This window comes from Pinus tabuliformis, chromosome 4_2 (assembly GCF_031772625.1).
Source record: "Pinus tabuliformis cultivar Carrire ecotype Pingquan chromosome 4_2, CPIR1, whole genome shotgun sequence".
In the NCBI taxonomy this organism is placed as follows: domain Eukaryota; kingdom Viridiplantae; phylum Streptophyta; class Pinopsida; order Pinales; family Pinaceae; genus Pinus; species Pinus tabuliformis.
In genome coordinates, this window is record NC_142304.1 from 760,087,287 (window position 1) to 760,114,670 (window position 27,384).

At 38.0% G+C, this 27,384-nt stretch overlaps 1 protein-coding gene across 1 annotated transcript in view; it reads right to left on the bottom strand.

Annotated features, from left to right (window-relative positions):
- Window positions 1-27,384, bottom strand: part of SCC3 (sister-chromatid cohesion protein 3) — a 251,397-nt gene that overhangs the window by 145,460 nt on the left and 78,553 nt on the right. Inside the window, 9 exon segments of the mRNA XM_089424129.1 lie at window positions 17,054-17,227; window positions 17,399-17,523; window positions 17,615-17,760; window positions 17,861-18,039; window positions 18,130-18,274; window positions 18,440-18,676; window positions 18,948-19,111; window positions 19,282-19,374; window positions 19,484-19,596. Of these exon segments, the coding sequence (XP_089280255.1) occupies window positions 17,054-17,227; window positions 17,399-17,523; window positions 17,615-17,760; window positions 17,861-18,039; window positions 18,130-18,274; window positions 18,440-18,676; window positions 18,948-19,111; window positions 19,282-19,374; window positions 19,484-19,596 (1,376 nt within the window).

Here is a 27,384-nt window from a genome sequence, read left to right on the forward strand (position 1 = left end):
CTCTCCGTCACTTCCTCAGCCTCTGCGTGGATGACGGCCCTTCTGGCCTCTGTGTCGCTCCCTTCGGCTCTGCCTCTGCCACTCTGCCTCTGCGCTGGTCTTCCGGCACTACCTTCGCCTCGTAGTCACTGCCCCTCGCTGCAACTCTGATCACTGGTTCGATTTCTCTTAGCAAACCCCACTCTAGAAAATCGAACTGACTGATCACTGGTGTATTTCGAACTAACCCTCAAGCCTCCTCTTATACTTTTCTATTGAGTCTTCAATGGCTGAGATTAAATCTCTAATCAACGGCTAAGATTAGATTTGGCTTGATCCATGTCATTTAGAACCTTCTAACCCAATTTTATATTAATACCCATTAATATTTTTATTTTCTTAAGTTTAGACTTAGAAACCCATTAAAAATATTAATTATTTTAATATCTCTCTCACCGGGTAGAATTTCCATAAACCATTTTTGGGTCTTGGAGATCTCATTTGCTTTAGCCTCTCCACCAATTTTCATGGCTAGAGCACATCTGATGCTACCCCAAATCAACAGTGTCTATCCTCTCAACTGCCTCTGATGAATTCGTTTTGCCTGTCTCTACTGAGAAAATCACTTCTTCGGCACTCTGGAACCTTTCTGGAACTGAAAACGATTTTTCCTCCAGCTAAATCGAGTTGCTTTTCTAAAGCAACTACGCAGTCCTTTGCGCTACCTCACTGGGAATAACTCGGCCTCCTTGCCGCTGCCTCTCCAAATCTGGAAAACTTCCTTCGGATCACTGTCTCTGCTTCGATCTCTGGCTCTCTGACAACCGTTGTTGCTCTCTAGAAATTGATCTGCCAAGGAAATTGAACTACACAAGTGTGTTCTCCATCACCACATCAATCCCTTCTTATATCTTCCTGTTGGGACTCTAACGGCCAAGATTAAATCTTAATTGATGGCTTAGATCATTTCTGAATCTATCTGTGCTAGACTATTCTCACCTTGACTTAATTAATTCTAATTAATTAACCAGCTTTCCTAAATTTAGACTTGGGAAACATTAAAAAATAGGTTAATAATCTAATTAAGTCATCTCTAGTTGGCATTTCCATAAACGATTTCTAGGTTTGGAGATCTCATGCATTCTACCCTATCCACCAAATTTCGTAGCTAGAACACATACGATGCTACATAAACTAACACTCCCTCTTAGCGAGGACTGTGTTCTCTCTAGTGCTGAACATCCTACCACAACACCCTATCTCTGTATCACCTCCTGTCACGCTGCTAATGTTTGGCCATACTGCCCACCAACTATTGCGCAACTCTAAGGTTGCATTTGTGTTGTTGCTAACACTGCCAACTTTGCATTTGCACTGCAACTACCTCTCATATGTTGTTGCAACTGCAACTACTGCAACTAAGAAGTATCCAAAATATTGAATCATTTGTGTTCAGTATGATGCATCTGTCTCCAGAGTCTCTGACTGTTACTAGCATTTGAACTGTCATTGAAGACTCTACATTGTTGTCAACTCTACACTGAGCCACTTGCTCTGTTGTTAACACTGCACTGCGCTCCTTGGCATATGACTACTACTAGTCTGCAACTGTCACTCTGGTACTGACTACATCAACTGCCATTGATCCATCCTGCTACTAAATACTACGGGCCCCCCGTAGCCAAGTAATGATCCATGAGGTGTACTCCTCAAGGACCTTGCCCGTCTCTGTAGATCTCTAGGGCTACAACACCAAATCACCCCACCTCACTCCTGGAGGTATATCTGCAAACATCGCAAAATCTTCCTCCAACCTGGAGGACAACCTATTTATATCAGCATGTGTTGTCGCCTGGTTCTGCTTCTCCTACTTGTCCTTCTTCCTGAGAGGACACTGGGTACTGTAGTGAACAAACTTGCTACCTCTGAAGCACGTGACCTTAGATAGGTCCTTCTTCTTCTTCTTTTGCTCCCCCTGCCCCTAACTGGGACCCTTCAGTGCAAGGGCCACATTCTCCTCCTGTTTCACACTCTTCGATCCGCCGCTACTGTTGCCACTGATGGTGCTCTTTAATAGAGCTCACCTCAACTCCTCCTGCTGCAAATCGGCCCACATCCTATCCCATCTTGGCAAAGTGTCTCTGCCCAATATACTTTAGACAAACACTTGTCAATCCTCCGAGACATTGTTTAGTGCCAATCGCACTAGCTCTGATGGTTGAGGCATTGCCCCAACAATTTCAAGTTGATCTCAGACCTTCTGAATCCTAGTGAGGAAGGGATCAATGCCTTCTCCCTTTTGCATCCTTATGCATTTGATCTTCTCATCCAGGAACATCTTCCATTGCTGGGAAATACCTTGATATAGTGTGGAGAGAGCTACCGAGATCTCTTTGGCTATACCTTTATTTTCCAGATGTGAGACTATATGGTCTTGTACTCCATCCAAGATCAACCGCTTCGCCCTTGCCATCTCCTTCCTGTATTCTTTGAGCTAATCTGCATCATGGGGAACAACCACCACATTACCTATGTAGGCTTTCAAGCTGTATTCATCTACAAGGGAGGACATCCTACCCTTCCAAATGACAGTTAAAAGCACCATCCAACCTATTGTGATCTCTAAACCCTACTATGGCCATCTCTGACTCTGTCGAAAAGTCCCTCTTTCCCTCTACTTGCTTGTTGCTCTGCTACTCGCACTCCCTGCTGAAATGCGCAAATCTACTAGCTACTACTGCCAATTTGCCTGGAAAAATCAAACTTTTGAGTCTCGAAGTTCCCTAAGAGAAATTTTCCCTTTGTTGTGTGTATTTTTCTCTTCTACCCAACACTGGTTCTATTGCTGCAAAACCCTCTACGTCCAACCAAGGAATCTACTCAAAGAATAAGTTGGAGTTGTTGCTGCTCCCTCTAACTACTGGAATCACTATCTTGAGCAACTCGACTTTTTTGCAACCCTGCAACTGAAAAACGAATTCTTGCCCCAGCAATTCGACCTGCCTGTCAATGAATTGCGCAACCTCTAGGAATTTCGGCCTGCTGCTCCCTCTGAGCAGTGAAATTATTTCCTCCGCTTCTAAGCTTCACGGTTGGTCACTCATGCTCTGATACCATGTAAAAATTTCATCTATCACAGCAATTGGAAATTATTTTTCTAATTGTTCATTTGCTTAACAATTTATTTGTCGTTTGCTACAGCAAACACCAAAAAGTTCACATTGTTGTTTTCAGAAATAAACTGTGGAAGAAAATAGCGCTGGAAACTGAGAAATTCTAGCAAACACACACTAAATATGACAATTATTTTTGGACAAATGTCCGGGGAAAAACCCAATTTGGGAAAACCAGTGCAGCAGATGAGGGTTTTATTATTATGCAGCAGTGAAATCTGAGTACAATCTATGGATGCCCAACTGGCAATCCAAACAACAAGAAAGTCTAGCCAAAATTATGTAAGGGAATTACCCTTCTTCCATAAGCAACCACGGCACAACTTTCCTTCAGAAAACTCTTCATCCTCGACCCTTTGCGCAGTGCTTGCGCAGGCCCTATGACATCAAGCCTCTGAACTACCTCTGATGAAGTCGTTATATCTGTCTCTACTAAGGAAATCGCTTCTCCAACACTCTGGAACTTTTGTTCGGCCTCTGGAACTAAAAACGATTTTTCCTCCAGCTACATCGAGTTTCTTTTCTAAAGCAACTGCGTAGTCCACTGTGCTGCCTCACTGGGAATAACTCGGCCTCCTTGTTGCTGCCACCCCAGATTTGGAAAACATCCTCTAGATCATTGTCTCTGCTTCGATCTATGGCTCTCTAGCAACTATTGCAGCTCTCTGAAAATCAATCTCCCAAGGAAATCGATATGCCAAGGAAATCGAACTGCACAAGTGTGTTCTCCATCACTCATGCTCTGATACCATGTAAAAATTTCATCTATCATAGCAACTGGAACTTATTTTTCTAATTGTTAATTTATTTAACAATGTATTTGTCATTTGCTATAGCAAACACCAAATAATTCACATTGTTATTTTCACAAATAAATTGCGGAAAAAATAGCGTTGGAAACTGAGAAAATTCTAGCACACACACTAAAAATGACAATTATTTTTGGACAAATGTCCGCGGAAAAACCCAACTTGGGAAAACCGGTGCAGCCAATGAGCGTTTTATTATTATGCAGCAGTGAAATTTGAGTACAATCTATGGATGCCCAACTGGAAATCCAAACAACAAGAAAATCTAGCCAAAATTATGTAAGGGAATTACCCCTCTTCCACAAGCAACCATGGCACAACTTTCCTCTTCATCCTCGACCCTCTGCGCAGTGCATGCGCAGGCCCTATGACGTCAAGCCTTTGAACTGCCTCTGATGAAGTCGTTATCCCTGTCTCTACTAAGGAAATCGCTTCTCCAACGCTCTGGAACCTTTGTTCGGCCTCTGGAACTAAAAAAGATTTTTCCTCCAGCTAAATCGAGTCACTTTTCTAAAGCAACTGCGCAGTCCACTATGCTGCCTCACTGGGAATAACTCGGCCTCCTTGTTGCTACCTCCCTAGATCTGGAAAACTTCCTCCAGATCACTGTCTCTGCTTCGATCTATGGCTCTCTATCAACTATTGCAGCTCTCTGAAAATCAATCTGCCAAGGAAATCGATCTGCACAAGTGTGTTCTCCATCACTCATGCTCTGATACCATGTAAAAATTTCATCTATCATAGCAACTGGAACTTATTTTTCTAATTGTTAATTTATTTAACAATGTATTTGTCATTTGCTATAGCAAACACCAAATAATTCACATTGTTATTTTCACAAATAAACTGCGGAAGAAATAGTGCTGGAAACTGAGAAAATTCTAGCACACACACAATAAAAATGACAATTATTTTTGGACAAAGGTCCACGGAAAAGCCCAACTTGGGAAAACCGGTGCAGCAAATGAGGGTTTTATTATTATGCAGCAGTGAAATCTGAGTACAATCTATGGATGCCCAACTGGCAATCCAAACAACAAGAAAATCTGGCCAAAATTATGTAAGGGAATTACCCTTCTTCCACAAGCAACCCCGACACAACTTTCCTTCAGAAAACTCGTTGTCCTCGACCCTTTGCGCAGTGCTTGCGCAGACCCTATGACGTCAAGCCTCTCAACTTCCTTTGATGAAGTCATATTGCATGTCTCTGCTAAGGAAACTGCTTCTCCGGCACTCTGGAACCTTTGTTCGGCCTCTGGAACTGAAAACGATTTGTCCTCCAGCTAAATTGAGTTGCTTTTCTGAAGCAATTGTGCAATCCACTGCGCTGCCTCACTAGGAATAACTCAGCCTCCTTGTTACTGCCTCCCCGGATCTAGAAAACTTCCTTTTGATCATTGTCTCTGCCCCTCACTGTCTCTGCTTTGATCTATGGCACTCCAACAACTATTGCAACTCTGAAAATCTATCTGCCAAGGAAATCGAACTGCACAAGTGTGTTCTCCATCACCAAATCAATAAGACTTCTTGAATTACCGGATTCAACATCATCTCCATTTGAACAGACCATAACAGTGTCCAGCACCTCCTTCAACAAAAAACACTTTCCAAAGAACAACAAAAATGGATTGAAAAGATTGCCGCCTTTGACATGGAGATACTACATAGAAGGGGAAAAGACAATGTAGTAGCAGATGCCATGTCTAGGAAGGACAAAGAACCAGCATTACTTGCAGTCTCAGTTGTTGTTCCTGAATGGCTTAATGAGATTCAAAGTGAGTATGCCAAGGATCCAGAAATAACTGCGATAATCAATAACCTTCCAGACAACTCAAAATTTGAATGGAAGAATGATATTCTATGGTACAAAGGAAGAATCTATCTGAATTCAAACTCCAAGTTTAAATCCAAGATACTCAAGGAGTCACATGATTCATTGCCAATCGAACATGTATGATTCTTTAAAACTTACTACAATGCACGACAATCATTCTTTTGGAAGGGGATGAGTCGCGATATTCAGAAATATGTAGCAGAATGTGACAAATGTCAAAGAAATAAAAGTGAAAATATTACGACACCTGGATTACTTCACCCCTTAAACATTCCGAATCAAAAATGGGAAGAAATATTGATGGACTTTATTGAGGGATTACCTATATCGGAAGGAAAGGCTAAGATTTTCATAGTAATAGACAGACTCGCCAAATATGCTCATTTTATTGCAATGAAGAAATCAGACTCAGCTAAACAAATTGCTGAGATATTTTGCAAAAATATTTATGAATTACACGGTTTTCCGAAAGTCACTGTGAGTGATAGAGATGCCAAATTTAAGGGCAATTTTTGGAAGGAATTGTTCAACCATATAGGAACCTACCTAATATGAGTTCTGGTTACCACCCTCAAACAGATGGACAAACGAAAGTTGTCAATAAATGTTTGGAAGCCTACCAACGTTGTTATGCTACAGAAAAACAAAATAAGTGGGTTCAGTGGTTGCATCTTGCTGAATGGTGCTATAATTCTACTTATCATACGTCAGCAAAAATGAGACCATTCCAAGCTTTGTATGGGTATGAACCTCCAAAATGGAAGATCTAGCTATTTCCAGACAAATCTACCAGCTGTTAAAAACCAACTAGAAGAAACCCAAAAAATTGTCCAAACCCTAAAAAAAAATTTAAATAGTGCAAGAAACTCTATGAAACAACAAGTTGACCGAAACAAAACCGAGAGATAATTTGAAGTTGGAGAATGGGTATTTGTCAAACTCCAGCCATACAAACAATTGTCCTCGAAACAAAAAGGAAAAAATAAATGGACACCGATGTTCTATGGACCATACCAGATCAACAAAAAGATCAGCCAAGTTGCATATAGTTTAAGACTTCCAGATAAAAGTCGTGTTCACAACGTCTTCCATGTATCCTGCCTTAAAAGAGCATTGGGTGACCATCAATCAGCACAAACAATGCTTCCATCCTTAGATGATGAAGGGTCATTTTAGAACCAGAAGGTATCATATGCACCAGAGAAAAGAAGCTTCGATCTCGTGTAATCAAGGAATACTTGATCAAGTGGAAGGACTTACCAGAAGAAGAAGCTTCTTGGAAGACTGAAGCATTTCGTCAACAACATCCATCGTTACATATGCTTTGAGGACAAAGCAATTTCTGGGACGAAGGCAATGTTATATAAAAATTAGTTAGTTAAGTAGTTATTAGGCAAAGGGCATGATCAAAGATCATACCCATTCACCAAGAGGCACCCAGGGGCCTCCCACAAATTCTAATCATCTTCTATCTTTTAATAATAATAAATACGAATTTGCTGAGTATTTGAATGCGTTTGTGCCAGAGGATGATATCTGCAGCTTGCAATATTATAATGTGAAACAACAGAAATCTGAACCTATAGAAAAAGACGATGAAATTATTAAAATACATTTCCAGAAAATATTTATGCAGAAATTACAAATGGAGCTTGTTGGGAGGAAGAAGCTGACTTGCATCCATCTGAAAAGTTTGAAGGAAAGGAACAGGTGGAAGAAAGTCCAAATAGCCGATGATCAGGAACGAACGGAGTCGATTAAAATGGAAATACTGATTCAGGATTCAGAGCATGAACCTTCAATAGCCAAATCTGTACAACCTGATGAGATTGCTGATCAGAAACCAGTTGAAAATACGGCTTCCAACAGTGGGGATGATGATGAGCAAGATATTATAGAAACTTGGCCTGAAACTAAAATCTTGTATACCGATACAAATGAGGGACTGAAACATGGGCTATCAATGTTCTCCTTAGACATAAATACTGACTACCGATTTACTGTAAAAATGTCGTGTTTACGGAAATGGAAGGCACGTGCCAAATTAAGCTCAACATGTGTATCACAATGGGCGAGGTTAAACAGAGCCCTTGCAGCTACAAATGCATGCCCAACTAGTAGTACAAGGACAACAAACTCAAGTGAATCAAGACATACAGGCCAGTAGCAAGAACTTGCAGCAATAGAGAAAGAAAACAATCTTGTTAAAGCAAACACAGATTTACAACAAATTAAATTGGATTTTGTAAAATTACAAACAGAATTCAATCCATTGCCATCTGATGCAGGGACAACAGCTGAGGGCAGTGAACTAGATTGGGACAAAAGCATCACTGATCCAATGTTCAATTTCGATGGCAATCTTGAAATTGAAACTGCTAGTCATTGGGATCCGTTCTCTGTGGATTCTCATCAGGGAGCTCCTGTCATTAGTAATCCTAACATCCCTCAAGGTTTGCGCCCCAGAATCAAGCATCTGAGGATTTTGGAACAATGCCTCCAACGAATGATTGGGACTCAGGCTATCAAGCACTCTTCGTCTGCAACAGAAAAGTTGCTAAGGCATGGTTAATGCAGGGATTCTTTATTCTTTCTTCAACGGTGCATGAAATTTTTTCAATTTAAGATCGAGTTTCAAACCCCAGACCTCTGTCAATTCAAACAATAGTTGGGCTCTTAATCTTTTATACGATACTGTGTTCAAATTTAAACGCAATTATAATTTTAGGCATTTTAGCATGAAAATTCTCTCTTTTTTAATGCAAAGGTCAGAGAGGGTGGCCAGTGCGATACAGACATGAATACAGCAAGTTGTATTTGTGGATTTATAATTCCTTAGACTTGTACAAGTATTAACTACTCTGTAGTTTATCCAGCTTTCATCCACTGTTTCATGGTCCTAGTGACGAAGGGCCACACTCAGGAAGCTCATTCATTAATTCAATATCCAATTCTGGAGTTCAGTACGGGTGGCATAGCTAGGGTTTTCTTCAAAATGCAGTCTTCCAACGCCAACCCTAATGGCAATGGAGAACTCTGCCAAGATGCAGATGAATCATCATATGTGCATGTTAGTGAGCCACAGGTGCCTGTGCCTTCAAATTGCCAGGAGGGTGGCATTTTACCTCCCATGTCAGGAGAAAATCCAAATAGGAAAACATTGGTGTTACACTTGGATGGAACTTTGATTCATGTCAGTTTTATGCAACCGCCAGCTAGCTATGATTTTAGCGTATGTCTTGAGGGCCACAACAGAACCCTGTGTGGAAAAAAGGCCTGGCGTGGATGAATTGTTGCAGCAATTAGGTAGTACAGGGTTGTATGAGATTGTCATCTTCGCGACGGGACTCAAATCCTATGCAAATGATGTGGTCGACAAGATCTGGATTCATTGCCTCCTTTGAAACACAATATCACATACCGAAATATAATTCCCCCAAACCACTGCCTGACAGACGCCATTGCAGAAAAGTTGAAGGAGTCCCCAATGCAGTGAAGGACCTCTCAATTCTCGGACAGAATTTGTGAAACATCATTATTGTTGATGAGCATCCAGCGTTTTTTTTCTACAACCAGAAAACACCATTTAGATCATTTACTGGACTGGCGACAACACTGAGGACAAATTCCTCTTTCAACTCTTGTCCTTTTGTCTAAAAGTTCAAGATGCAGATTCGATATGGAGCAGTCGAACCATGTCAAAGGCATCTGTCACAACCATATGGTATGCTGAATGCATCTGTTACAATGGACACGACTGTAGGAAACTATGGTGACTGTTAGTAATAAATATACTAACATAAATATAAATAAAAGAATTTTAATGATAAGTTTCTTTATAAAAATTATTAAAGTTACATTATAAAATTATAAAGTTACTTTACAATCTGTTTATAAGTTACTTTCTAAAAAAATAATTAATAACATATAACATAATAATATATTAAAAAATATTAAAATTTAAAAAGAAAAGAAAATCGAAAGGGAAATGGATAAACCCTGATTCCAACATATTACTAATGACAAAATTACACATGCCGAAGTGATTTACGCATCAAAACGAGAATTGCTTTCATTATGCTTTGAGGAAAAAGCATCCCTTAATGGGGTGGCAATGTAACAAACATAATAATGCGTAATAATTAATTAAAATGTATAAAGGTGCGTCTTATCAAAAAGACACATTTCTTCGTATGAAAGAGCACCCCGCCTAGCATTTATAATGGAGCCCCTTATTGTAACAATCATCCTATTCATTTTATCCATATATATATATATATATATACAATTGTGTATATAACATTTTAAGTACAAACAGCAATAGTGTTTGTTACGGTGGCATCAAAGTATACTGTTGAAGTATACGGACTTTGTTCGTTACAGTGGTAGCAGAGCAGTTTGTTCCTCGACTAGCCACTGTACTGTTCATCCATTAAAGTTTAAGTCCAGAAATCATGGGAACATATTCCCAAGATTATGACGATATGGATAGATGAGAATTATTACAAGAAATGAGAGAAATACTGGCAAAATCGATAAGAATTCTTGAATTTCCAGATTCAACACCTACTCTAGAAGCTGACCTTAAGGTCAAAGAAGATGATATCTCCAGCTTGCAATATTATAATGTGAAACAACAGAAATCTGAACCTATAGAAAGAGAGGATGAAATTATTAAAAATACAATTCCAGAAAATATTTCTGCAGAAGTTACAAATGGAGATTGTTGGCAGGAAGAAGATGACTTGCATCCATCTGAAAATTCTGAAGGAAAGGAACAGGTGGAAGAAGCTCAAACAGTCGATGATTCAGAACGAACAGAGTCGGTTAAAATGGGAACACTGATTCAAGATTCGGAGCATGAACCTTCAATGGCCAAATATGTACAACCTAATGAGATTGTTGATCAGAAACCAAGGGAAAATACGCTTTCAACAGTGGGGATGATGATGAGCAAGATCTTACAGAAACTTGGCCTGAAACTAAAATATTGCTTAACGCTACAAATGAGGGACTGAAACATGGGTTATCAATGTTCTCCTTAGACATAAACACTGACTACAATTTACTGTAAAAATGCTGTGTTTATGGAAATCGAAGGCACGTGCCAAATTAAGCCTTTTTAAGATAATATCACCCTTTAAGCATTTAAATAAGATAGAAAAAGGTTAACATGTCAAGTCAAGATTTTGTTTGAGCAATGGGTACATTGCTACTAGGGTCATGAGAGATGAGTTCAACAATCAATACCACTAACATCAAGGTACATAGAGGGCATGGTGCTTGTTGCCTCAAAATCTAGCAAGCCTTGTGAGGGGACTCACAAGGCAAGGACTAAACCTTGTTGCAACAATGAGGTAGAATGCCACTGTCGCCTCAACAATCTTCCTCCTGCTCTTTTGTGGAATTTCACCACAAGGGTGTCTTCCCAATGATACCTAAGATATTCTAGGTCATAAGGTTCAAGGTGATGAAGATATAGGCTAGATGAAGACACTCTTGAATGGACAAAGAAGTAATTCTTCTTGATATAAGGAAGAGTGTATCACACACCTGTTGGAAATAAAAGTAATTATATTAGGGTTTGATTCTCCTTTCTTGATAATTACTTGTGAATGTGTTGGCTACTTTTACTTCTTTATTATCTTATCTTTTATCAAGCAATTACCATAATATGTGTGTATGAAGATCACAAAACAAGAGACACAAGATATAGGCACTATGTCAGGGAAAAACCCAATCAAGATAATTCTTCCCTTCAATAGAATTCTTTGAGACTCTTCACCCTACACCAAGACCAGACCTTCCCTCCACACCAAGTCAGCCTTCTAGATCTTTGACCCCTTCCAGCAACTTCGACTAGGCAACAAACGCCTTCTGGCAATAGCAAAACTTAGGAGACTTCAATCTCCCAATCCAGACCACGAGACAGAGAGAGAGGCAAATTTTTTATTTTTCCTTTCTCGTTGGACTTCCCCAAACTCGCATTCACTTCGACTTGCCAACAACAGACTTTGCACCTTTTCCCAGCTGCAAGAGAACTTCAGACTTTTTCCTAGCTACAAGACATATTGAACTTGTGTGAGAGAATGATGCTCCAAATGAATTCAATGAGCTTGTATTTATAGGCTCCATGTGAGGTCGAATAGGGTCCTTAGGCCGACTTGATCTTCTAGGCTGACATGGTGTGGAGGTTACATAAATCATATTTGACTCAATACTTAACCTTTTTACATGATTCAAAAGCCCAAGAAGGGTCTCTTTAAAAGTACAATGACTCTATTGACTCAGAATAAATCCTAGAAGTCCTCAATGGGGACTTTGACCTAAAACATGGTGACCCAAGCATGAAACCCATGCTTTAATAAGTCACAATAATAATAATAATAATAATTTTCTTTATTCTTTTGAAAAGTACATTACATGATGACTCAAGTACATTAATGAAGACCGAACATAGTTACATTTTCCAACACTCCCTCTTAACTAGGCAGGTATTCATAATCTGCAAATACAATGGAAGATCTCAAACTATATGAACCATGAAGAACATTAGGCACCGCAATGCCATGGACTAGATTCCTGGCCAGGGCAATCTATCTAAGTGGTCTCTCAACAATTTAGGCGCTGCAATGCCATGGACTAGATTCCTGACCAAGGCAATCTATCCAAGTGGTCTCTCAACAATTTAGGCACCGCAATGCCATAGACTAGATCATGATCGGGGTAATCTATCCATGTGGGAATATGATGGACTCAAGCTTTCAGCCCCTCTACGTACCATCACGCTTACTTGCTAACCACCAACCCAAAAATCCAGGTGTGTATCCAAAACAAAGCTCAATAATCAACACCACTTTTCCAACTTCGGGAGCCAAACATCAACACAAAGTGCTGACCAGATGTCTTCCCAGGCAATGCTTCACTCACAAAGCCTTAACGTCCCTTGATCTTGCAAATCAAGGATGACCAATCTCTCCCAATCAAACTGATTGGTAACCAGCATGCTATCAAAAACTTTGAGAGATTCACCTGTACAAACACAAGCCCAATCAATAATATATTTTCACATGTACATAATCATATACAAACCTTCGAGGTCGTTCTAGATGTTTCTCCTCAATTCAGTAGGACTATCAACCGAATCTTGAATAGAAGATTCCTCAATCATATACTTTCCTTTCCTACTTATGTAGCAACATATCCTCCAAAATTCATTCTTCAATTAACACCAAGCTATGCCCTCCCTCTCAACCAGGAAGCACTTCTTCATTCGGGCTCCCTCTTAATCTTAGGGAGATCTCTTCTACGCAGGCTTCCTCCAACAGAAGAGCTTCTTCTTTTCGTCATCGAAGAATCTCTCACAGCTTCCAACCATTTCATCAGAGTTATTATCATCCTCGTCATGCTTGTCACATCAAGCATCTTCACCAAGTTGAAGATTGTGTACCTACACAACTTAGATAGCAAGTACAACCAAATCTATAGAAGCATGAAGTTAGTCATATCAAAATCACGGAGGCATTTTAACTATATCAAATACCCAGACTTAATTACAAACAAGAGACATATACTCTTCAACATCTTACTAGGGACTTTTCATAAACCCAAGACTACTTCACAGCAACTTTCATTCCATTTAGGGTTCAATGTTTCTTCCAAAGGTATGACATACCTTACTTTAACATACAGCAAACCCTAGAAACAATTACATCTAATAACCTTTCAAAATTCATACGTTAGACTTCCCACTAGGGTTTCATACAAATCCTAAATTTCATACAAAAGAATCAATCAAAGTCAATCACATCTTAGTCATTAACATGAACAGCTTCCACTAGGGTTAGTTGCAAACCCTAGATTTCTGATCAACCATCAAATCCAACCAAAACTCAGATTTCACAAATCTCAAATTATCATATTGTCATCATACATCAGAGATTTTCACTTCGACTAAGGTTCAACTCCAAACCCCTAGAATTTCATTTTCACAATCTCAACAATCAATAGATCTCAGATTGTTACATCACACATACTAGTCAATTTAACTACTCCTAGGGTTTCGCTGCAAAACCCTAGATTTCCAAATATCATCCTAGAATTTTAGACAAGGACTTCCATTAAATCCTAAAACTTATGACCATTAATAACTAGGTCAACCCATGTATCAAGAATTCATTACCATGCATAAGCATATCATATGTCCGACAACATTAATACATCTGACCTAGACCAAGCTAGGGATTTGACCAAAAGGACATATCTATATATACCTAGGGATTCATCATCATGCAAAGGCATTTCATATCATGTGTTAGTCAAACCCAACTTCACAATGATCAATAAGAGTTAGATACACAACAATCTTGATTACACTAGGGTTTGATCAGATAAACACACACATACCAAGGAAATCATTTCTAAGACAATATAAGGGTCTTGCTCACACATTCCACCAAATTCTAATGAGCTAGGGTTTCAATGTAGAAACATAGCAAACCCAACATTACCAAAACTTCAAAGGTTCGGGATTTTCGACCTTATCATTCAACCCTAACAAGTTAGGTTTTCCTCATCATACCAAAATCCCAAACATGACATCATCAAACTTCAAATAGCATTTCACAATATCCCTAAGCAATTTAGGGTTTTAGACATTCACATTAGCATACCCTTTGGTTAGGGTTTTCCAGACCCTATCTAGGGTTCTACAAAACCAGTTGAGTGGGGTGGGTAGATTTATCAAGAGATGAATCACCCAAAGCAAGAATCATTATGATTCAAAATAGCTAGACATAACAATGTTAGTAATAGACTGTCAAATGAATAATCCTTCAATATACAGAAATCGATGTATTTAAAGCATACCTTTGTTCCTTGACAAACCTTGTCTTGAGAGGTCCTCCTTCATACTCCTTGAGAATATAGCAGATGTCTTTCGGAACATGAAATTATGTTGGACTTCCAAAGATTTGGAGGTGGTCCATACTCCGCTTTTTTTCCTATGAATACCTCTTCAGCTGTAGTATTATCAAGACTCTTACAAGGACTTCTATTTTGAATGTATACCGCTGTCATCGCTGCTTTTCCCCATAAGGAGCATAGTTCGAATGCCTTCTTCAATTGACCTATTCTTCCTTTCAGCCAATTCATTTTTGTTCGAGATAATAGGGAACAATGAGCTCCCTCCTAATACCTACTTCCTTACAATATGCAATCAATTCCTTAGAAGTGTATTTTCCCACCATTGTCAAACCTCAGAGTTTTTATTTCCACTTCAGCGCTAAACTCCTTGAATTTATCAAATAATTCATCTTTTGTCTTGAGAAGGTAGAGTCATGTCTTTCTAATATGGTCATCAATGAATGTCACATAGTAGATATGACCTCCAAGTGATTTGTCAAACATGGGCCCACACACATCGGAACTAATGAGGTCTAATATCTCTTTAGACCTAGTTTTACTAGATTCACAAACTCCAATAACCCTAGCTTTTATCAATACTAGAGTCTTTTTCCCAAACCAATACTTTTCCATCAACAAAATCAATTCTTTACCTTTTATCTTCTAAACAATAAAAAGCAAACTCCTTTTCAAACCTGGAACATATAGAATGCAGCTTTGATCCATTATCCAGCTTCAACGAAGTTGATACCAGGCCTCTAACAACATAGCTTTTGGTGCTCTTGATTAAATGCTAATCGCATACCTTCATACTTGATATAATCTAATGAAATGCCACAATCCCATTGATCCTGAATTCCTGAAAACTGTTAAGTCTACTGAATTTTGAATAGGATATGAAATTCTATTTTCTCCATATGAGGTCCAATGAGGTTGGAACCACTCTCAACCATCCTAAGTCATTTGATGGTAATGTTAAAAATTTAAGTAAAAGGATGAAAATGAAAAATAAAGGAGAATGTCACTTTTACTTTAAGAATTTAACATTACCATGAGGGAGCATCTAGGAAGCATCAAGGGAGCACCTTGGGAGCGTCCGAGAAGCCCCAACCCAACTTAAGTCAAAGAAAAAATAATAAAAATATTTAGAACCCTATGGAACCGCCTATCTCCCTTCGGATCTGCTTGGGATCCGTGCCCGATTCGCCGTGGATCTGAGGAGGATCCGTCATCGGATCCGCGGAGCTGGCACGGTTCCGAATTTCCAGGAACCGTCTTCGCCGCCCTGATCCGCGTTTCCGAAATTCCGAACCGCGGATCCAACGACAGATCCCCCACGGATCCGTACGGGTCGCGGATCCTGGTTTGGATCCTTGGGGGGGGCACGTTTCGTGCAACACTGGGTTAATCCATATGTCCTATGTGCCCATCCCCTCAACAAGTCAGCCCCTTATCAAAGGGTAATGTGTGAAATGTGTCCCAACTACCACATCAAAAAGTGAGTCTCCCTAGCACTTATCCCGAGAAAAACATAATTGGTTGTTGCGGACATTTCAATAACATCCCGATTTTATCTCGGAATCACGATTTTTTGGCCAGTGTTTGCCGATTTTTAACGATATTTTGATGGTATCTTGATTTTGCCGATGTTTTGCTGATTTTTACCGATATTTTCCCGATTTTTTGGTTTTCCGGGCCCTTGCCGATTTTATCCCAATGCCAATGTTCACAACATTGCTGGGTACCTTGCCAAATACCCCGGATTGGTCCTTTGGTTAACAAAACATGACCACAGGTAATGAAAGGTCTCAAACTATCAAATCAATCTAGGGACTTGCACCACAAAGCCAACTTCCATATTAGAAAATCTTTTTGGTGCAGGTGATGCCTCATAAGACATTTGTCTCTGAGTTGTTGTCTATGTGCAATTATTCAAAACAAATACACAGCAAGTATTCTATCACTAGCAGTTACAACAGTATCTTAGGTTCTAACATATTTGTAAGGAAAAAAACCATTTTCAAGCATCAACTAAATAGGTTAACAAATACTCCTTTCCCTCATACATACATACATATTCAATACATATTAGCTAAGCTTTCAAGGAAGATGGTGTTAATGGAGTCGTCAATAGGCAAGAAGTAATATCTCTTATAACAACAATTGAAAGCTCTTTTATGAAATTGCAATAAAGGGGTGTTTCTACTTTAATATATGTTAATTAAGAATGCCACAGTACAGTAATGTCATAATGCAGTATTTCATGGAATTTGTAACCTTGAACTTGGGAAACCATTAAGTATCTCATTTCAGTTTTCTTAATGAAATTGAGAGTTTCAGTCCTTAGGATATACCTTCTGAGCTTTGCTGAGTGAAGGCTTACGGTTATCAGCAGTAGGAACAATCTTCTCTCCTACTGCCTTCTTCATGGAAGCACATAAAACACGAACAAGATTTGTGGCATCTTTCTCTGTAAGTTCAATCCTTGGATTGTCATCTAAAAGCATAGAAATGATACATTTCCAATCCTGTCAAGTAAAAAACCCAAACATGAAAACTCTAGACAGTGGCCCCATTAGAGACATGCTTGATCTTACACAGATAGATTTAAACCATAAAATGAAACAGCATAAACTGATTTTTAGAATCTTCTACTACCGCTTAAAATTAAAATGTCCAAATATGCTTTCTTAGCTTACTTTCATTGCCTTCATATCTTCCCAGACAGCATCAATCACATAGTCACTGAGAATTGGGTCTGTGGAAAACTCCTTTAATATTTGCAGCAACCTGCCTAAAGGAACTTCAGACTCATTTTCCATTCCTACCAAGTCAATAGGGATGAGTAATTAGTTATATTTCTTCCTGTGTAAAGCATTTTAAAGAATATTCTATGAAATTATGAATACTAATACCTTTCATCATGGGCTGTGAGCTGCTAAATTTCTGAGCTATTAAGTGGTCATACACTAATTCTCCAACAGCACGGCGAATGAGTGGTGATTCATCAATCAATAGGTCATACAGTGGGCCGAGGTCCTCATCTGGGAGAAGCTGATGCCTGGAATGTAGATAACAACATATACAAAAAACAAAATCAATTTCTAATCAAAGACTACTATTTATAAATACAGATGTAGAAATATTTAAAAAAAAATTACCTTAATAACTGTTTCAAGAGTCCTATGGCACTAACAGCCACGGATATATCAATATCATCTGCTAGCTCAATCATACGGTTACAAAATCGTTCTGTGAAGAGGCTAAGTGATGGCACATTATCATCCACCTCATATAGATTTTGCAGTGCCATTATAGAGATTTTCCGGACAGCAGCATTCTTCATTACCAAAACAAGAATAAAGACATGCAGTCAGCTTATATTAAAGATTGGGGGGCACCACATGCAATAAACCTTTCAAAATGTTACCTTATCATTCAAAGTCCATCCAAGGTATTTCAAGTATAGATCTTGTAAGAATAGGGATGGATAAGACAAAATCCATGAACCAATAGCTCTGATACATGCAATCCGAATATCTGGATCTACGTCTCGATAACGATGCATAAAAAGCCTGATGAAGCCAATTTTTATGTAGCTAATAAGTACATCAGATAGTCTCTGTCTAAGATAAAGCAATTGCCTTTCATGTAGACAAAACGCATCCACTCCATTTCTCTCTAAAAGGGCTGAATGCTCAAGATTAAGAAAATTAACTGTGATAAACTATGTAACTAACCCTGTAAATATTTTACGCATCATTTCCTCTGCCATAGTTATCTTTTCATGCGTCATAGACAAAGTCTTATTCAATGACTCCAAACGAGGGCCATCTTTCCTTTTCTTTTTCTCAGCATTCAACTGGCGTTGTGTAGTCTCACGCTGTCCACCGAGAGTTTTTGCAACGGTAACAAGTGATGTCACAAGCTGGAGTCCAACCAATGTTGTAACCTGTCGAAAAACTCTTGGAGGTGTACTGAATGAAACACAAGAAACAATGATCAGAGATTGCGATGTATGAACTTGAAGCACAAAAAAGTCAAGACTGATTTAAAAAATCAAATATTTTAATGTCTCAAAAGTTAAAAAACGACTAAAGGAACTGAAAACAGAACAAGACCAATGATCACAGACGAAGTGAAACATAAAATCCCAAAAAATTTCAAAGAAAATAAATTGAACACAAATGTAGATTATATTTTATATATCGCATAGTCTCTGGAATATGTTCTATAAAAAAGACCAACCATGAAAGAGCAATCACATAATCTATGCATTTCTCCATGAATACTTGATCAAACAAAGGTCCATCCTGGCATTCAAGAACAAGGCTGTCCAGAAAAACAAGAAGGTTATCTTTGAAATTCTTCAAATCCTTTTGCTTGGATCCAAGGTAGTCTTCTATATTGCCCTGGTGTTTAGTCAAGAAGATTTTTATTGAAATTGTACCCAAAAGCACAGGAAGATTCATATTCCTGGAAACATAATATTTCCACAAGAAGATATAACATATGATTCTTAAATTAACCTCAACAATTTTAATTGGACACATAAAAGGCTAAATAAATTTCTAATGGATACATCCTTGGCTTGGTTTACTAAGGAGACCACCACATCATCCACATCAATTTCGTCCAACGGACCTTCATCTGCCTGGTATTTAACTCCACATGCCTGTATGCAAATTGGTTATGTAAGTTGTATATATAAATAAAATCATTCTAAACAGAAAAATGGAAGTACAAGGATTTCATGTTTAGAGTCTACACTCTAGAAAACAAACCTCAAATAGCATTGTTAGTAACTCTGTTAAAGCAGCTTTTGTATCCGATTCATATCTCTCTACCCAGTTTTTTGCAGCCTGTGGTACAAGCTTTCCTTGATACTTGATGACATCTGTAGAAAAACAAAATAAGAGATTTTAAATTTCGTCCAAAACAAATCACAACCACCAAGATCACCTACCAGCTAGAGAGACAGAAAAAGGGAGAATTGCAGGGGAGAAAAGAAACCAATGAATATAAATGACATCAAAATACATTCAATTCCAATTGCATTTTAATGATGTCTTTAATTTCTCTATTTTCTTAAAGCAATTCAAAAGTTGAAAATCAGTAAGTCATGTCTATGAAAAAGACACACAAAGAATATCAGTTTTATTTGACTCAGACATCAATTGCTGATATTTAAAAAAATACTCTTGCCATTTTGGTGCATGCCTATATTTCCTCATATTCAAACTGAATGATGACATGGTTTAGGCAACTAGCAATGCTTTTGCTTGAACCTATTTTATGTTGCATGAGAAATCCAGTGTTCAATACTGGCAGTAAGGCACTGACCATCTTAGAACAAAACTTGATGCTTATCTTGGCGCATATTAACCATTTTATCCGTTACATCAAATAAACATTGTACAAAATATGCATACTCCAGAGTCCATATATGTTTTTCTTGGTTGAAATTGAAACTTTACTTTTTCCTTGGATATTACTTGTAAATACCATGGCACACTTTCTTACATTGCACATTTTGCCTTGTTTCTTGAACTCTCTCTTTCCCATTTACTGTAACTGAATCTATAACCTATAACCAGGTTTACTCATTATAGTAAATATTGACCTATTTCCAAACGTGAGTGCTTTGATTTTTTCTGGAGAGTGCAACTTCCTGTTATGGACAATCGTATATGTGAAGTGTCATTGGAAACAACTGCCCATTTTGGAAATATTGTTAGAGACAGTTACTGATGCCCACAGAACAAAAGTTCCCAGTCACAGTTTTGTAGAAATTGCACTTCAGAAATTTATGGCATGCTGGTTCTAGAGCCTTTGCTTAGATTCACAGTGATTACAGACTTGGATGATAATACTTCCCTCCCTTTTCTTTCAGTCGTTGCATCCAGCTTCAACACCACTTGTCATGCTCTGTTATCGAGATGGAGTTTTCACTCATGTTCTTTCATTTCTTCTCTGTATTCTTTCCTTCTCAAACCAGCCACTTACCTCTTGAGTATCTTGCTGTTGCTCTTAGATCTTTTATCCTTACCTATTGCTGATTAGCTTAAGACTTAAGGGCTGATACAGCACTTCCACTTTGTATTACACTGCTGTTACCATTTTAGTACCATCAACCTGCTTTTCTGGCCATTCGTTGAACATTAATAAAACTAAATTATTATCCCTCCATCCAGTCATAAGAATGTAGATGCCACATTGGTGGGGATGCAATCCTAAATACCTGTATTCCCTTATCTTTCCTCCCCCTACAAATGTGACCAAGAAACTGATTTCAACATTGCATGGTGATGATTGCTTCTCCTTGTCCGCCCATGCCACCACAATCAAAGTAGCCAGGCTTCAAATTTCTAAGGGCAGAGTAGCTTGGTATCAAAAGTAAGCACATCTACAATCAAATCTGAGATTCTTGGTTATGTATCAATAAGAAGCCATGCATGTTTTTCTTCATCTCCTCTTGCAACATAATGAAATCTCCAGAGTCAAGCACTAAAAAGCAAATTCAATTTGTCAAAAAGGAAAAGATTTCATGATAACTGTAGCATCTCCATTGGTTTTGAAATTTGTGTTCACATCTCTTTGTATATATTAGTCTTTGATGTTCTTATGTTTTCTTTTTTTTAGAAAAATGATGCTGATATTAACAAAGAAAAATATGCTACAAAGATTATATATAAGTGAGCAAGAGTCTACCTAAAGCACAAGAGAAAGGCAGTTAGGCCAGACGACACCCCAACTGCACAAACTCTTGTTAGATTTCCTTAAAACCCAGTAACTGATTTACAATTTTCTAAGTGTAAAAACCAGAAACACAAACAACTGTTGCACTGGAAACTTAAATTGCAAATACACTGAGTTTTATAACTTATCATGCACAGCAGAAAATAAATCAGATGATGTTGGAAATACTGAGAAGGGGGTGAATCAGTATTTCCTTTTACAATTGTTATTTTACCAATTAAGATCACTTAAAATAGAACACAAAATGAACAACAAAAGAAAAAATTTATTAACTATAATGGCAAGGACTCCAATCCTCTTTATAACAAATCAAATACAATGATACGTCAGGGCTCCAACCCTAGATGAAGACTCCAATCTTCAAATCGACCAGGCTCCAACCTGTACTATACCAAGCTCCAACTTGGTCTTCTTGAGGACTCCAATCCTCTCAACAGTTCAAGCTCCAACCTAGTTTTCACAAGGCTCCAACCTTGTGTGAGGACTCCAATCCTCTAGGGCTACAACCCTCTAAATCTAGTTCAGTTCTATTGAAAAATCAGAAAGGCAGAAAGATTTTATTTATGTTGATAATTACTTGTGATATTCTTATGTTCGTATTAAGTTTCTTGTGTTCTTCTTTTATCTTAGTTCATCAAGCAATTACCAAAACCATAACACGAAGATCAAAAACACCAGATGTAGGCAGACAGCCAGGGAAAAACCCCTATCAAGGGGAAAACCCAGTCAACAACTCTTCCTTCAATAGTTTCACGAGATAATCCAAGACTCTTTTACCTAGACACAGACTTCCTCCAATCACCAAGTCAGCCCTTCCCTTCTTCTACAGATAATAACCTTCTAGCAACAACTTCGACCTAGAACTTCAATCTTGCAGCAACATAACTTTGACCTAGTAGCAATAGCAGATCTTTGACCTAGAGGCAACAGCACTTCGACCTAGAGGCAACAGCACTTCGACCTAGAAGCAGCAGCAAAATTTCGACCTAGATGCAGCAGAAACTTTGACCTTGATGCAGCAACAAAGACTTCTACCTTCCAGCAGTAGCCTAGTAAATTCACACTTGTGAGAGATGGATTCCCCAGAAACTTCGATATTGCAACTCTTCTCCTTCTCCTGCAATTTCGTATTCTTCTGCTTCTTCTGCTCGTATATCGAACTTGTGATGAGATATATTCCAAATGAATCGAATTGCACTTTATTTATAGCCTCTTTTGTGGGTCAAATTACCCTAATGTAGGTCGACTTGATTAGGTGAGGGTTGACTTGGTGTGGAGGTGACAAATGACTTATTTGACTCAATAAAAATTCTTTTTACAAGATTCAAAAGCCCAAGAAGGGTCTCATAAAATGGACAATAACTCTAATGACTCAATATAAACCCTAGAAGTCCTCAATGGGGACTTTGACCTATAACATGATGACCCAAGCATGAAACCCATGCTTTAATAAGTCATAATAATAATAATAATAAAAATTTCTTTTTCTTTCTTTTGATAAATACATTTCATTATGACTCAAATACAATTATGAAGACCAAACCTAGTTACATTCTTCAACACTCCCTCTTAACTAGGGAGGTATTCATAATTACACATATATTTACAAGTACATGGAAGATCTCAAAACACATGAACTACGAAGAGTTTAGGCACACACGATGCCACAGACTAGATTCCTGACCAGGGAAATCTATCTGGGTGGGACTAAGATGGACTAAATCTTTCAGCCACTCTAGGTACCATCAAGCTTACTTGCTAACCATCAACCCAGGGAACTAGGTGCGTAATGCAAGGTCAGAGCTCTATGACCAATGCCACCCTCCCTACTTCAGGAACTAGACATCAACACACAGGTCGGCCAAATGTCATCCAAGGCATTATGCATTACATACGATGCCTCAACACTCCCGATTATTCAAATCGGTAACAAATCTCTCCCGATCATCAAGCATGCAAAACATGCTTTCAAAACTTCGAGAGATTTATATGTACAAACACAACCCAATCAGTAACAAACCTTCAAATACATAAGTAAACACAAACCTTCGGGGTCTTCAATCATCCTGATGCTACTTCACAATTTGTCACAGTGGGGCTTAGAGGCATCACGGTGGGGCTTAGAGGCTTCCCAAACAAATCTTAACAAAAGTTTCCTCAACCATATAGCTTCCTTTCCTACTTCACATGCAGCAACATATTCTACAATTGGATCCTACTTTCCTTCTTTCCACAGCACCCCAATATACATTATCCAATTTCTTCTTCAAGATATCCATCATGACTATAATATGCCCTCCCTCTCAACTTGGGAGATTTCTTCTATCCAGGCTCCCTCTTAACTTAGGGAGATCAACTTCTTTTCCATAGCATCGAAGAATCTTTCATGGCTTCATCCCTTCTTATCAAAGTTATCTTGATCATCATCATGCGTATCAATAAAATCAATTTTACTTACGAATATCTTCAACATCTTGAAGATTATGTACCTGCACAATTCAAACAACGAGTACAACCAAATACATATATAGAAGCATGAAGTTAATTATAGTAGAATCATACATTAGACTTTAGACATCAAATACCTAAACTTAGTTAGGTTCATAATTAGCAAGAGACTAAACTTCTATACTTCAACTTCTTACTCAGGTTTTTGTTACAAACCCTAGATCATTTAAAGTAACTCAACCAAGATATCAGTTTTATTATTTCTAGGGCTTCAACATTATTTTCAAAGATATGACAAACTCTTTTATGACATATTGCAAACCCTAGAAGCAATTCAAACAAGTGTTGTTCTACAATGCATCTAACAACTTTAGAATTCAGATGTTAGACTTCTACTAGGATTTAATGCAAACCCTAGATTCCATTTTTGAGATAGTAAGCCTTAGATGTCAACCAATCACAGCACAATATATATGGCCAACTCTTTGTAAGCACTAGACTTTATTACCACATTTGAAACAATAACAACATATCCTAGAATATCAGACTTCTACTAAGGTTTAGTTACAAACCCTAGAACAGTGAGCATCAACAATTAGGTTAACACATATACATATCTAGGATTACATAATCATGCACAAGCATATCACAACAACATATATCAAGTAAATCCATATAACAATTCCAATCAGGCTAGGGTTTCGATCAGACAAACAAACATACACCTAGGGTTTCATTTCTAGGGGTGTACTCTAGATATTATAAGGGTTTTGCTCATAAACCCTAATTTACTAAAACCTCTAAAGGTCTAGGATTTCAATACATAGACATTACCATCAAAATCCCAAACAGCAAAGGAATAGTATTTTCATCAATAACCCTAGGTGGACTATGGTTTTCACATTAGCATCAACATACCCTTAGGTAAGGGTTTTACAAAGAACATTTTTAGGGTTCCATAAGAAAGATCAAATGTATAAAGAGGGTAGATTCAGTCTAATGATTAATCACCCAAATAAGAATCTTTATGATTCAAAGGTCCTAGACATAACGATGTTAGTAAAGTAAAGCAGATTTATTAAAAGGAATGAATATACCTTTATCATGAAGATAACAAAGCTTATGGTCTAAGACATACCTTTGAGTTGTTTTCTTGACAAACCTTGTAGGACATCAATTCCAATAGAGCTTCTATCATGCTTTGTCTTGTGAGGTCTTCTCCATGACCCTTGAGCATTCAGCAAGTCTTTCCTAAACAAGGAAAATATGAAAAGAAATGTTATTAGCATCTAATACAAAAACATCTAGATAAGAGAAGGAAACCAAATATAAAAGAATAATATAAGGAATAAGATACTTATCTTTGAAAAATGGTGAGGGCTCCCTCTTAATCCAATCTCGAGGGATACGTATAACTTTATCAAAACAATTCAAAAATGTTTTTCCAAAGCACGTTAAACCTACAAGTACTAGAGATCAAAGCATAAAAGGAAAATATTTTCAAAGTAGAGGACTTAGTAGTGTAAGTCCTTTACTTATGATTCTTCAGTCTTGTTCTTCTTTGGAGATCCTTCATCAACAATATTTGCTTGAGCCTTATTTCTCCTTTTATTCCTAGGATTATGAGGACAATCACTTCTATAGTGACCCAACTTGTGACCACTGTAGCATTCAAATTTCAATCTTGGATAGGTCTATCTTCTTTCTTGGCCCTTTGAACTTCTTGAAGATTCATTTATCCTTGTGATGAGCGGAATAGGCATTTGAAATTTTCTCCTCTTCATTCTCTTTGTTGCTTACTAATGAAATTATGACTTCTTCTTGACTACATGCATTCCATAATTGTTCGAATGTAGGAGAATCCTTCCAACTGTTGATACCTAATGCAAAGGCATTCCAAGAAGTTGGTAACTCTAGAAGAGCAATACTTACTAGCTCTTTTTTAGGTATTATCTCATCTATTGCTTGAAGATCATCTCTGATTCTAGTCATCCTTACAAAGAAGGATGCCACAGTGTCATCTTTTGCCATCTTCATAGTTCTTAGTTCATTCTTAAGACTTGCAATTTGACCAAGATTCTTGATTGTGAACAATTTGGATAAGGCCTCATATATCTTTTGGGCGGAATCTATGTTGGATATATATGGGATGAGGTTATCCTTTATTCCATCCACCATTAGGGTCATGGCCAATATCTTTGTTTCTCTGAACTTTGCCTTTTCTGCATCACTTCATTCATTTGTAGGCTTCTCTACTTTTCCTTTGACTAGATCCAAGACTTTATTTTCTCGGGGATGAGATCTATCCTCTTTAAACATGCCCTGTAATTGGATGCTCCTAATTTGTTTTCTCCCTTCAATGAGTTAGACATGGTTTTTGAAGATAGTAGGCTTGACTCCTTATATGATCCTTTTCCTTTATGACCCTTATCCAAACTTCTTAAAACTCCTTATTCTCCTTTCAATAGATCTTCAGGTTGCCTTTTTCCTTCTTCTTCACCTTAGCTTGGATACCAAGTTGGAAAATCAGAAAGGCAGAAACATTTTCCTTATGTTGATAATTACATGTGATATTCTTATGTTCTTATTAACTTTCTTGTGTTCTTCTTTTATCTTAGTTCATCAAGCAATTACCAAAACCATAACATGAAGATCAAAGACACCAGATGTAGGCGGACAACCAAGGCAAAACCCCTATCTAGGGAAAATCCAGTCAACAACTCTTCCTTCAATAGTTTCATGAGATAATCCAAGACTCTTTTACCTAGACACAGAATTCCTCCAATCAACAAGTCAACCCTTTACTTCTTCTACAAATGATAACCTTCCAGCAACAACTTCGACCTAGAACTTCCATCTTGCAACAACAGAACTTTTTCCTAGTAGCAACAGCAGATCTTTGACCTAGAAGCAGCAACACTTCGACCAAGAAGCAGCAACAGAATTTCGACCTTGATGCAGCAGCAGAGACTTCGACCTTCCATGTAAATTCACACATGTGGAGATAGATTCCCCAGAAACTTCGATCTTGTAATTCTTCTCCTTCTCCTGCAATTTCGTATTCTTATACTTCTTTTGCTTGTATTTCGAACTTGTGATGAGATATATTCCAAATGAATTGAACTACACTCTATTTATAGCCTCTTTTGTGGGTCCAATTCAGTGTGGAAAAAGTTGGCAAAAAGTCGGCATTAAATCCCAAAAACCCGATTTTTTCAGCAAAAGGATTAAATCGGCCGACTTTTTGCAGACTTTTTCACTGCCGAAAAATTCGCGATTTAATTGAATTAATCCTGATTTTATCGGGAATCAACCGAAAAAGTCGACCATCTTGAGAGTTGATACTCAGACAAGACTCAAGATTCAGGAGTTGATTCACTATTTTGATATGTGATGTACAATAAGGGTCGAGTCTCCTCTAGGCAAGTTGGAAAGATCTGAAAAGGGTTATCCATCTATTGTTCTATCAAAGAAGGCC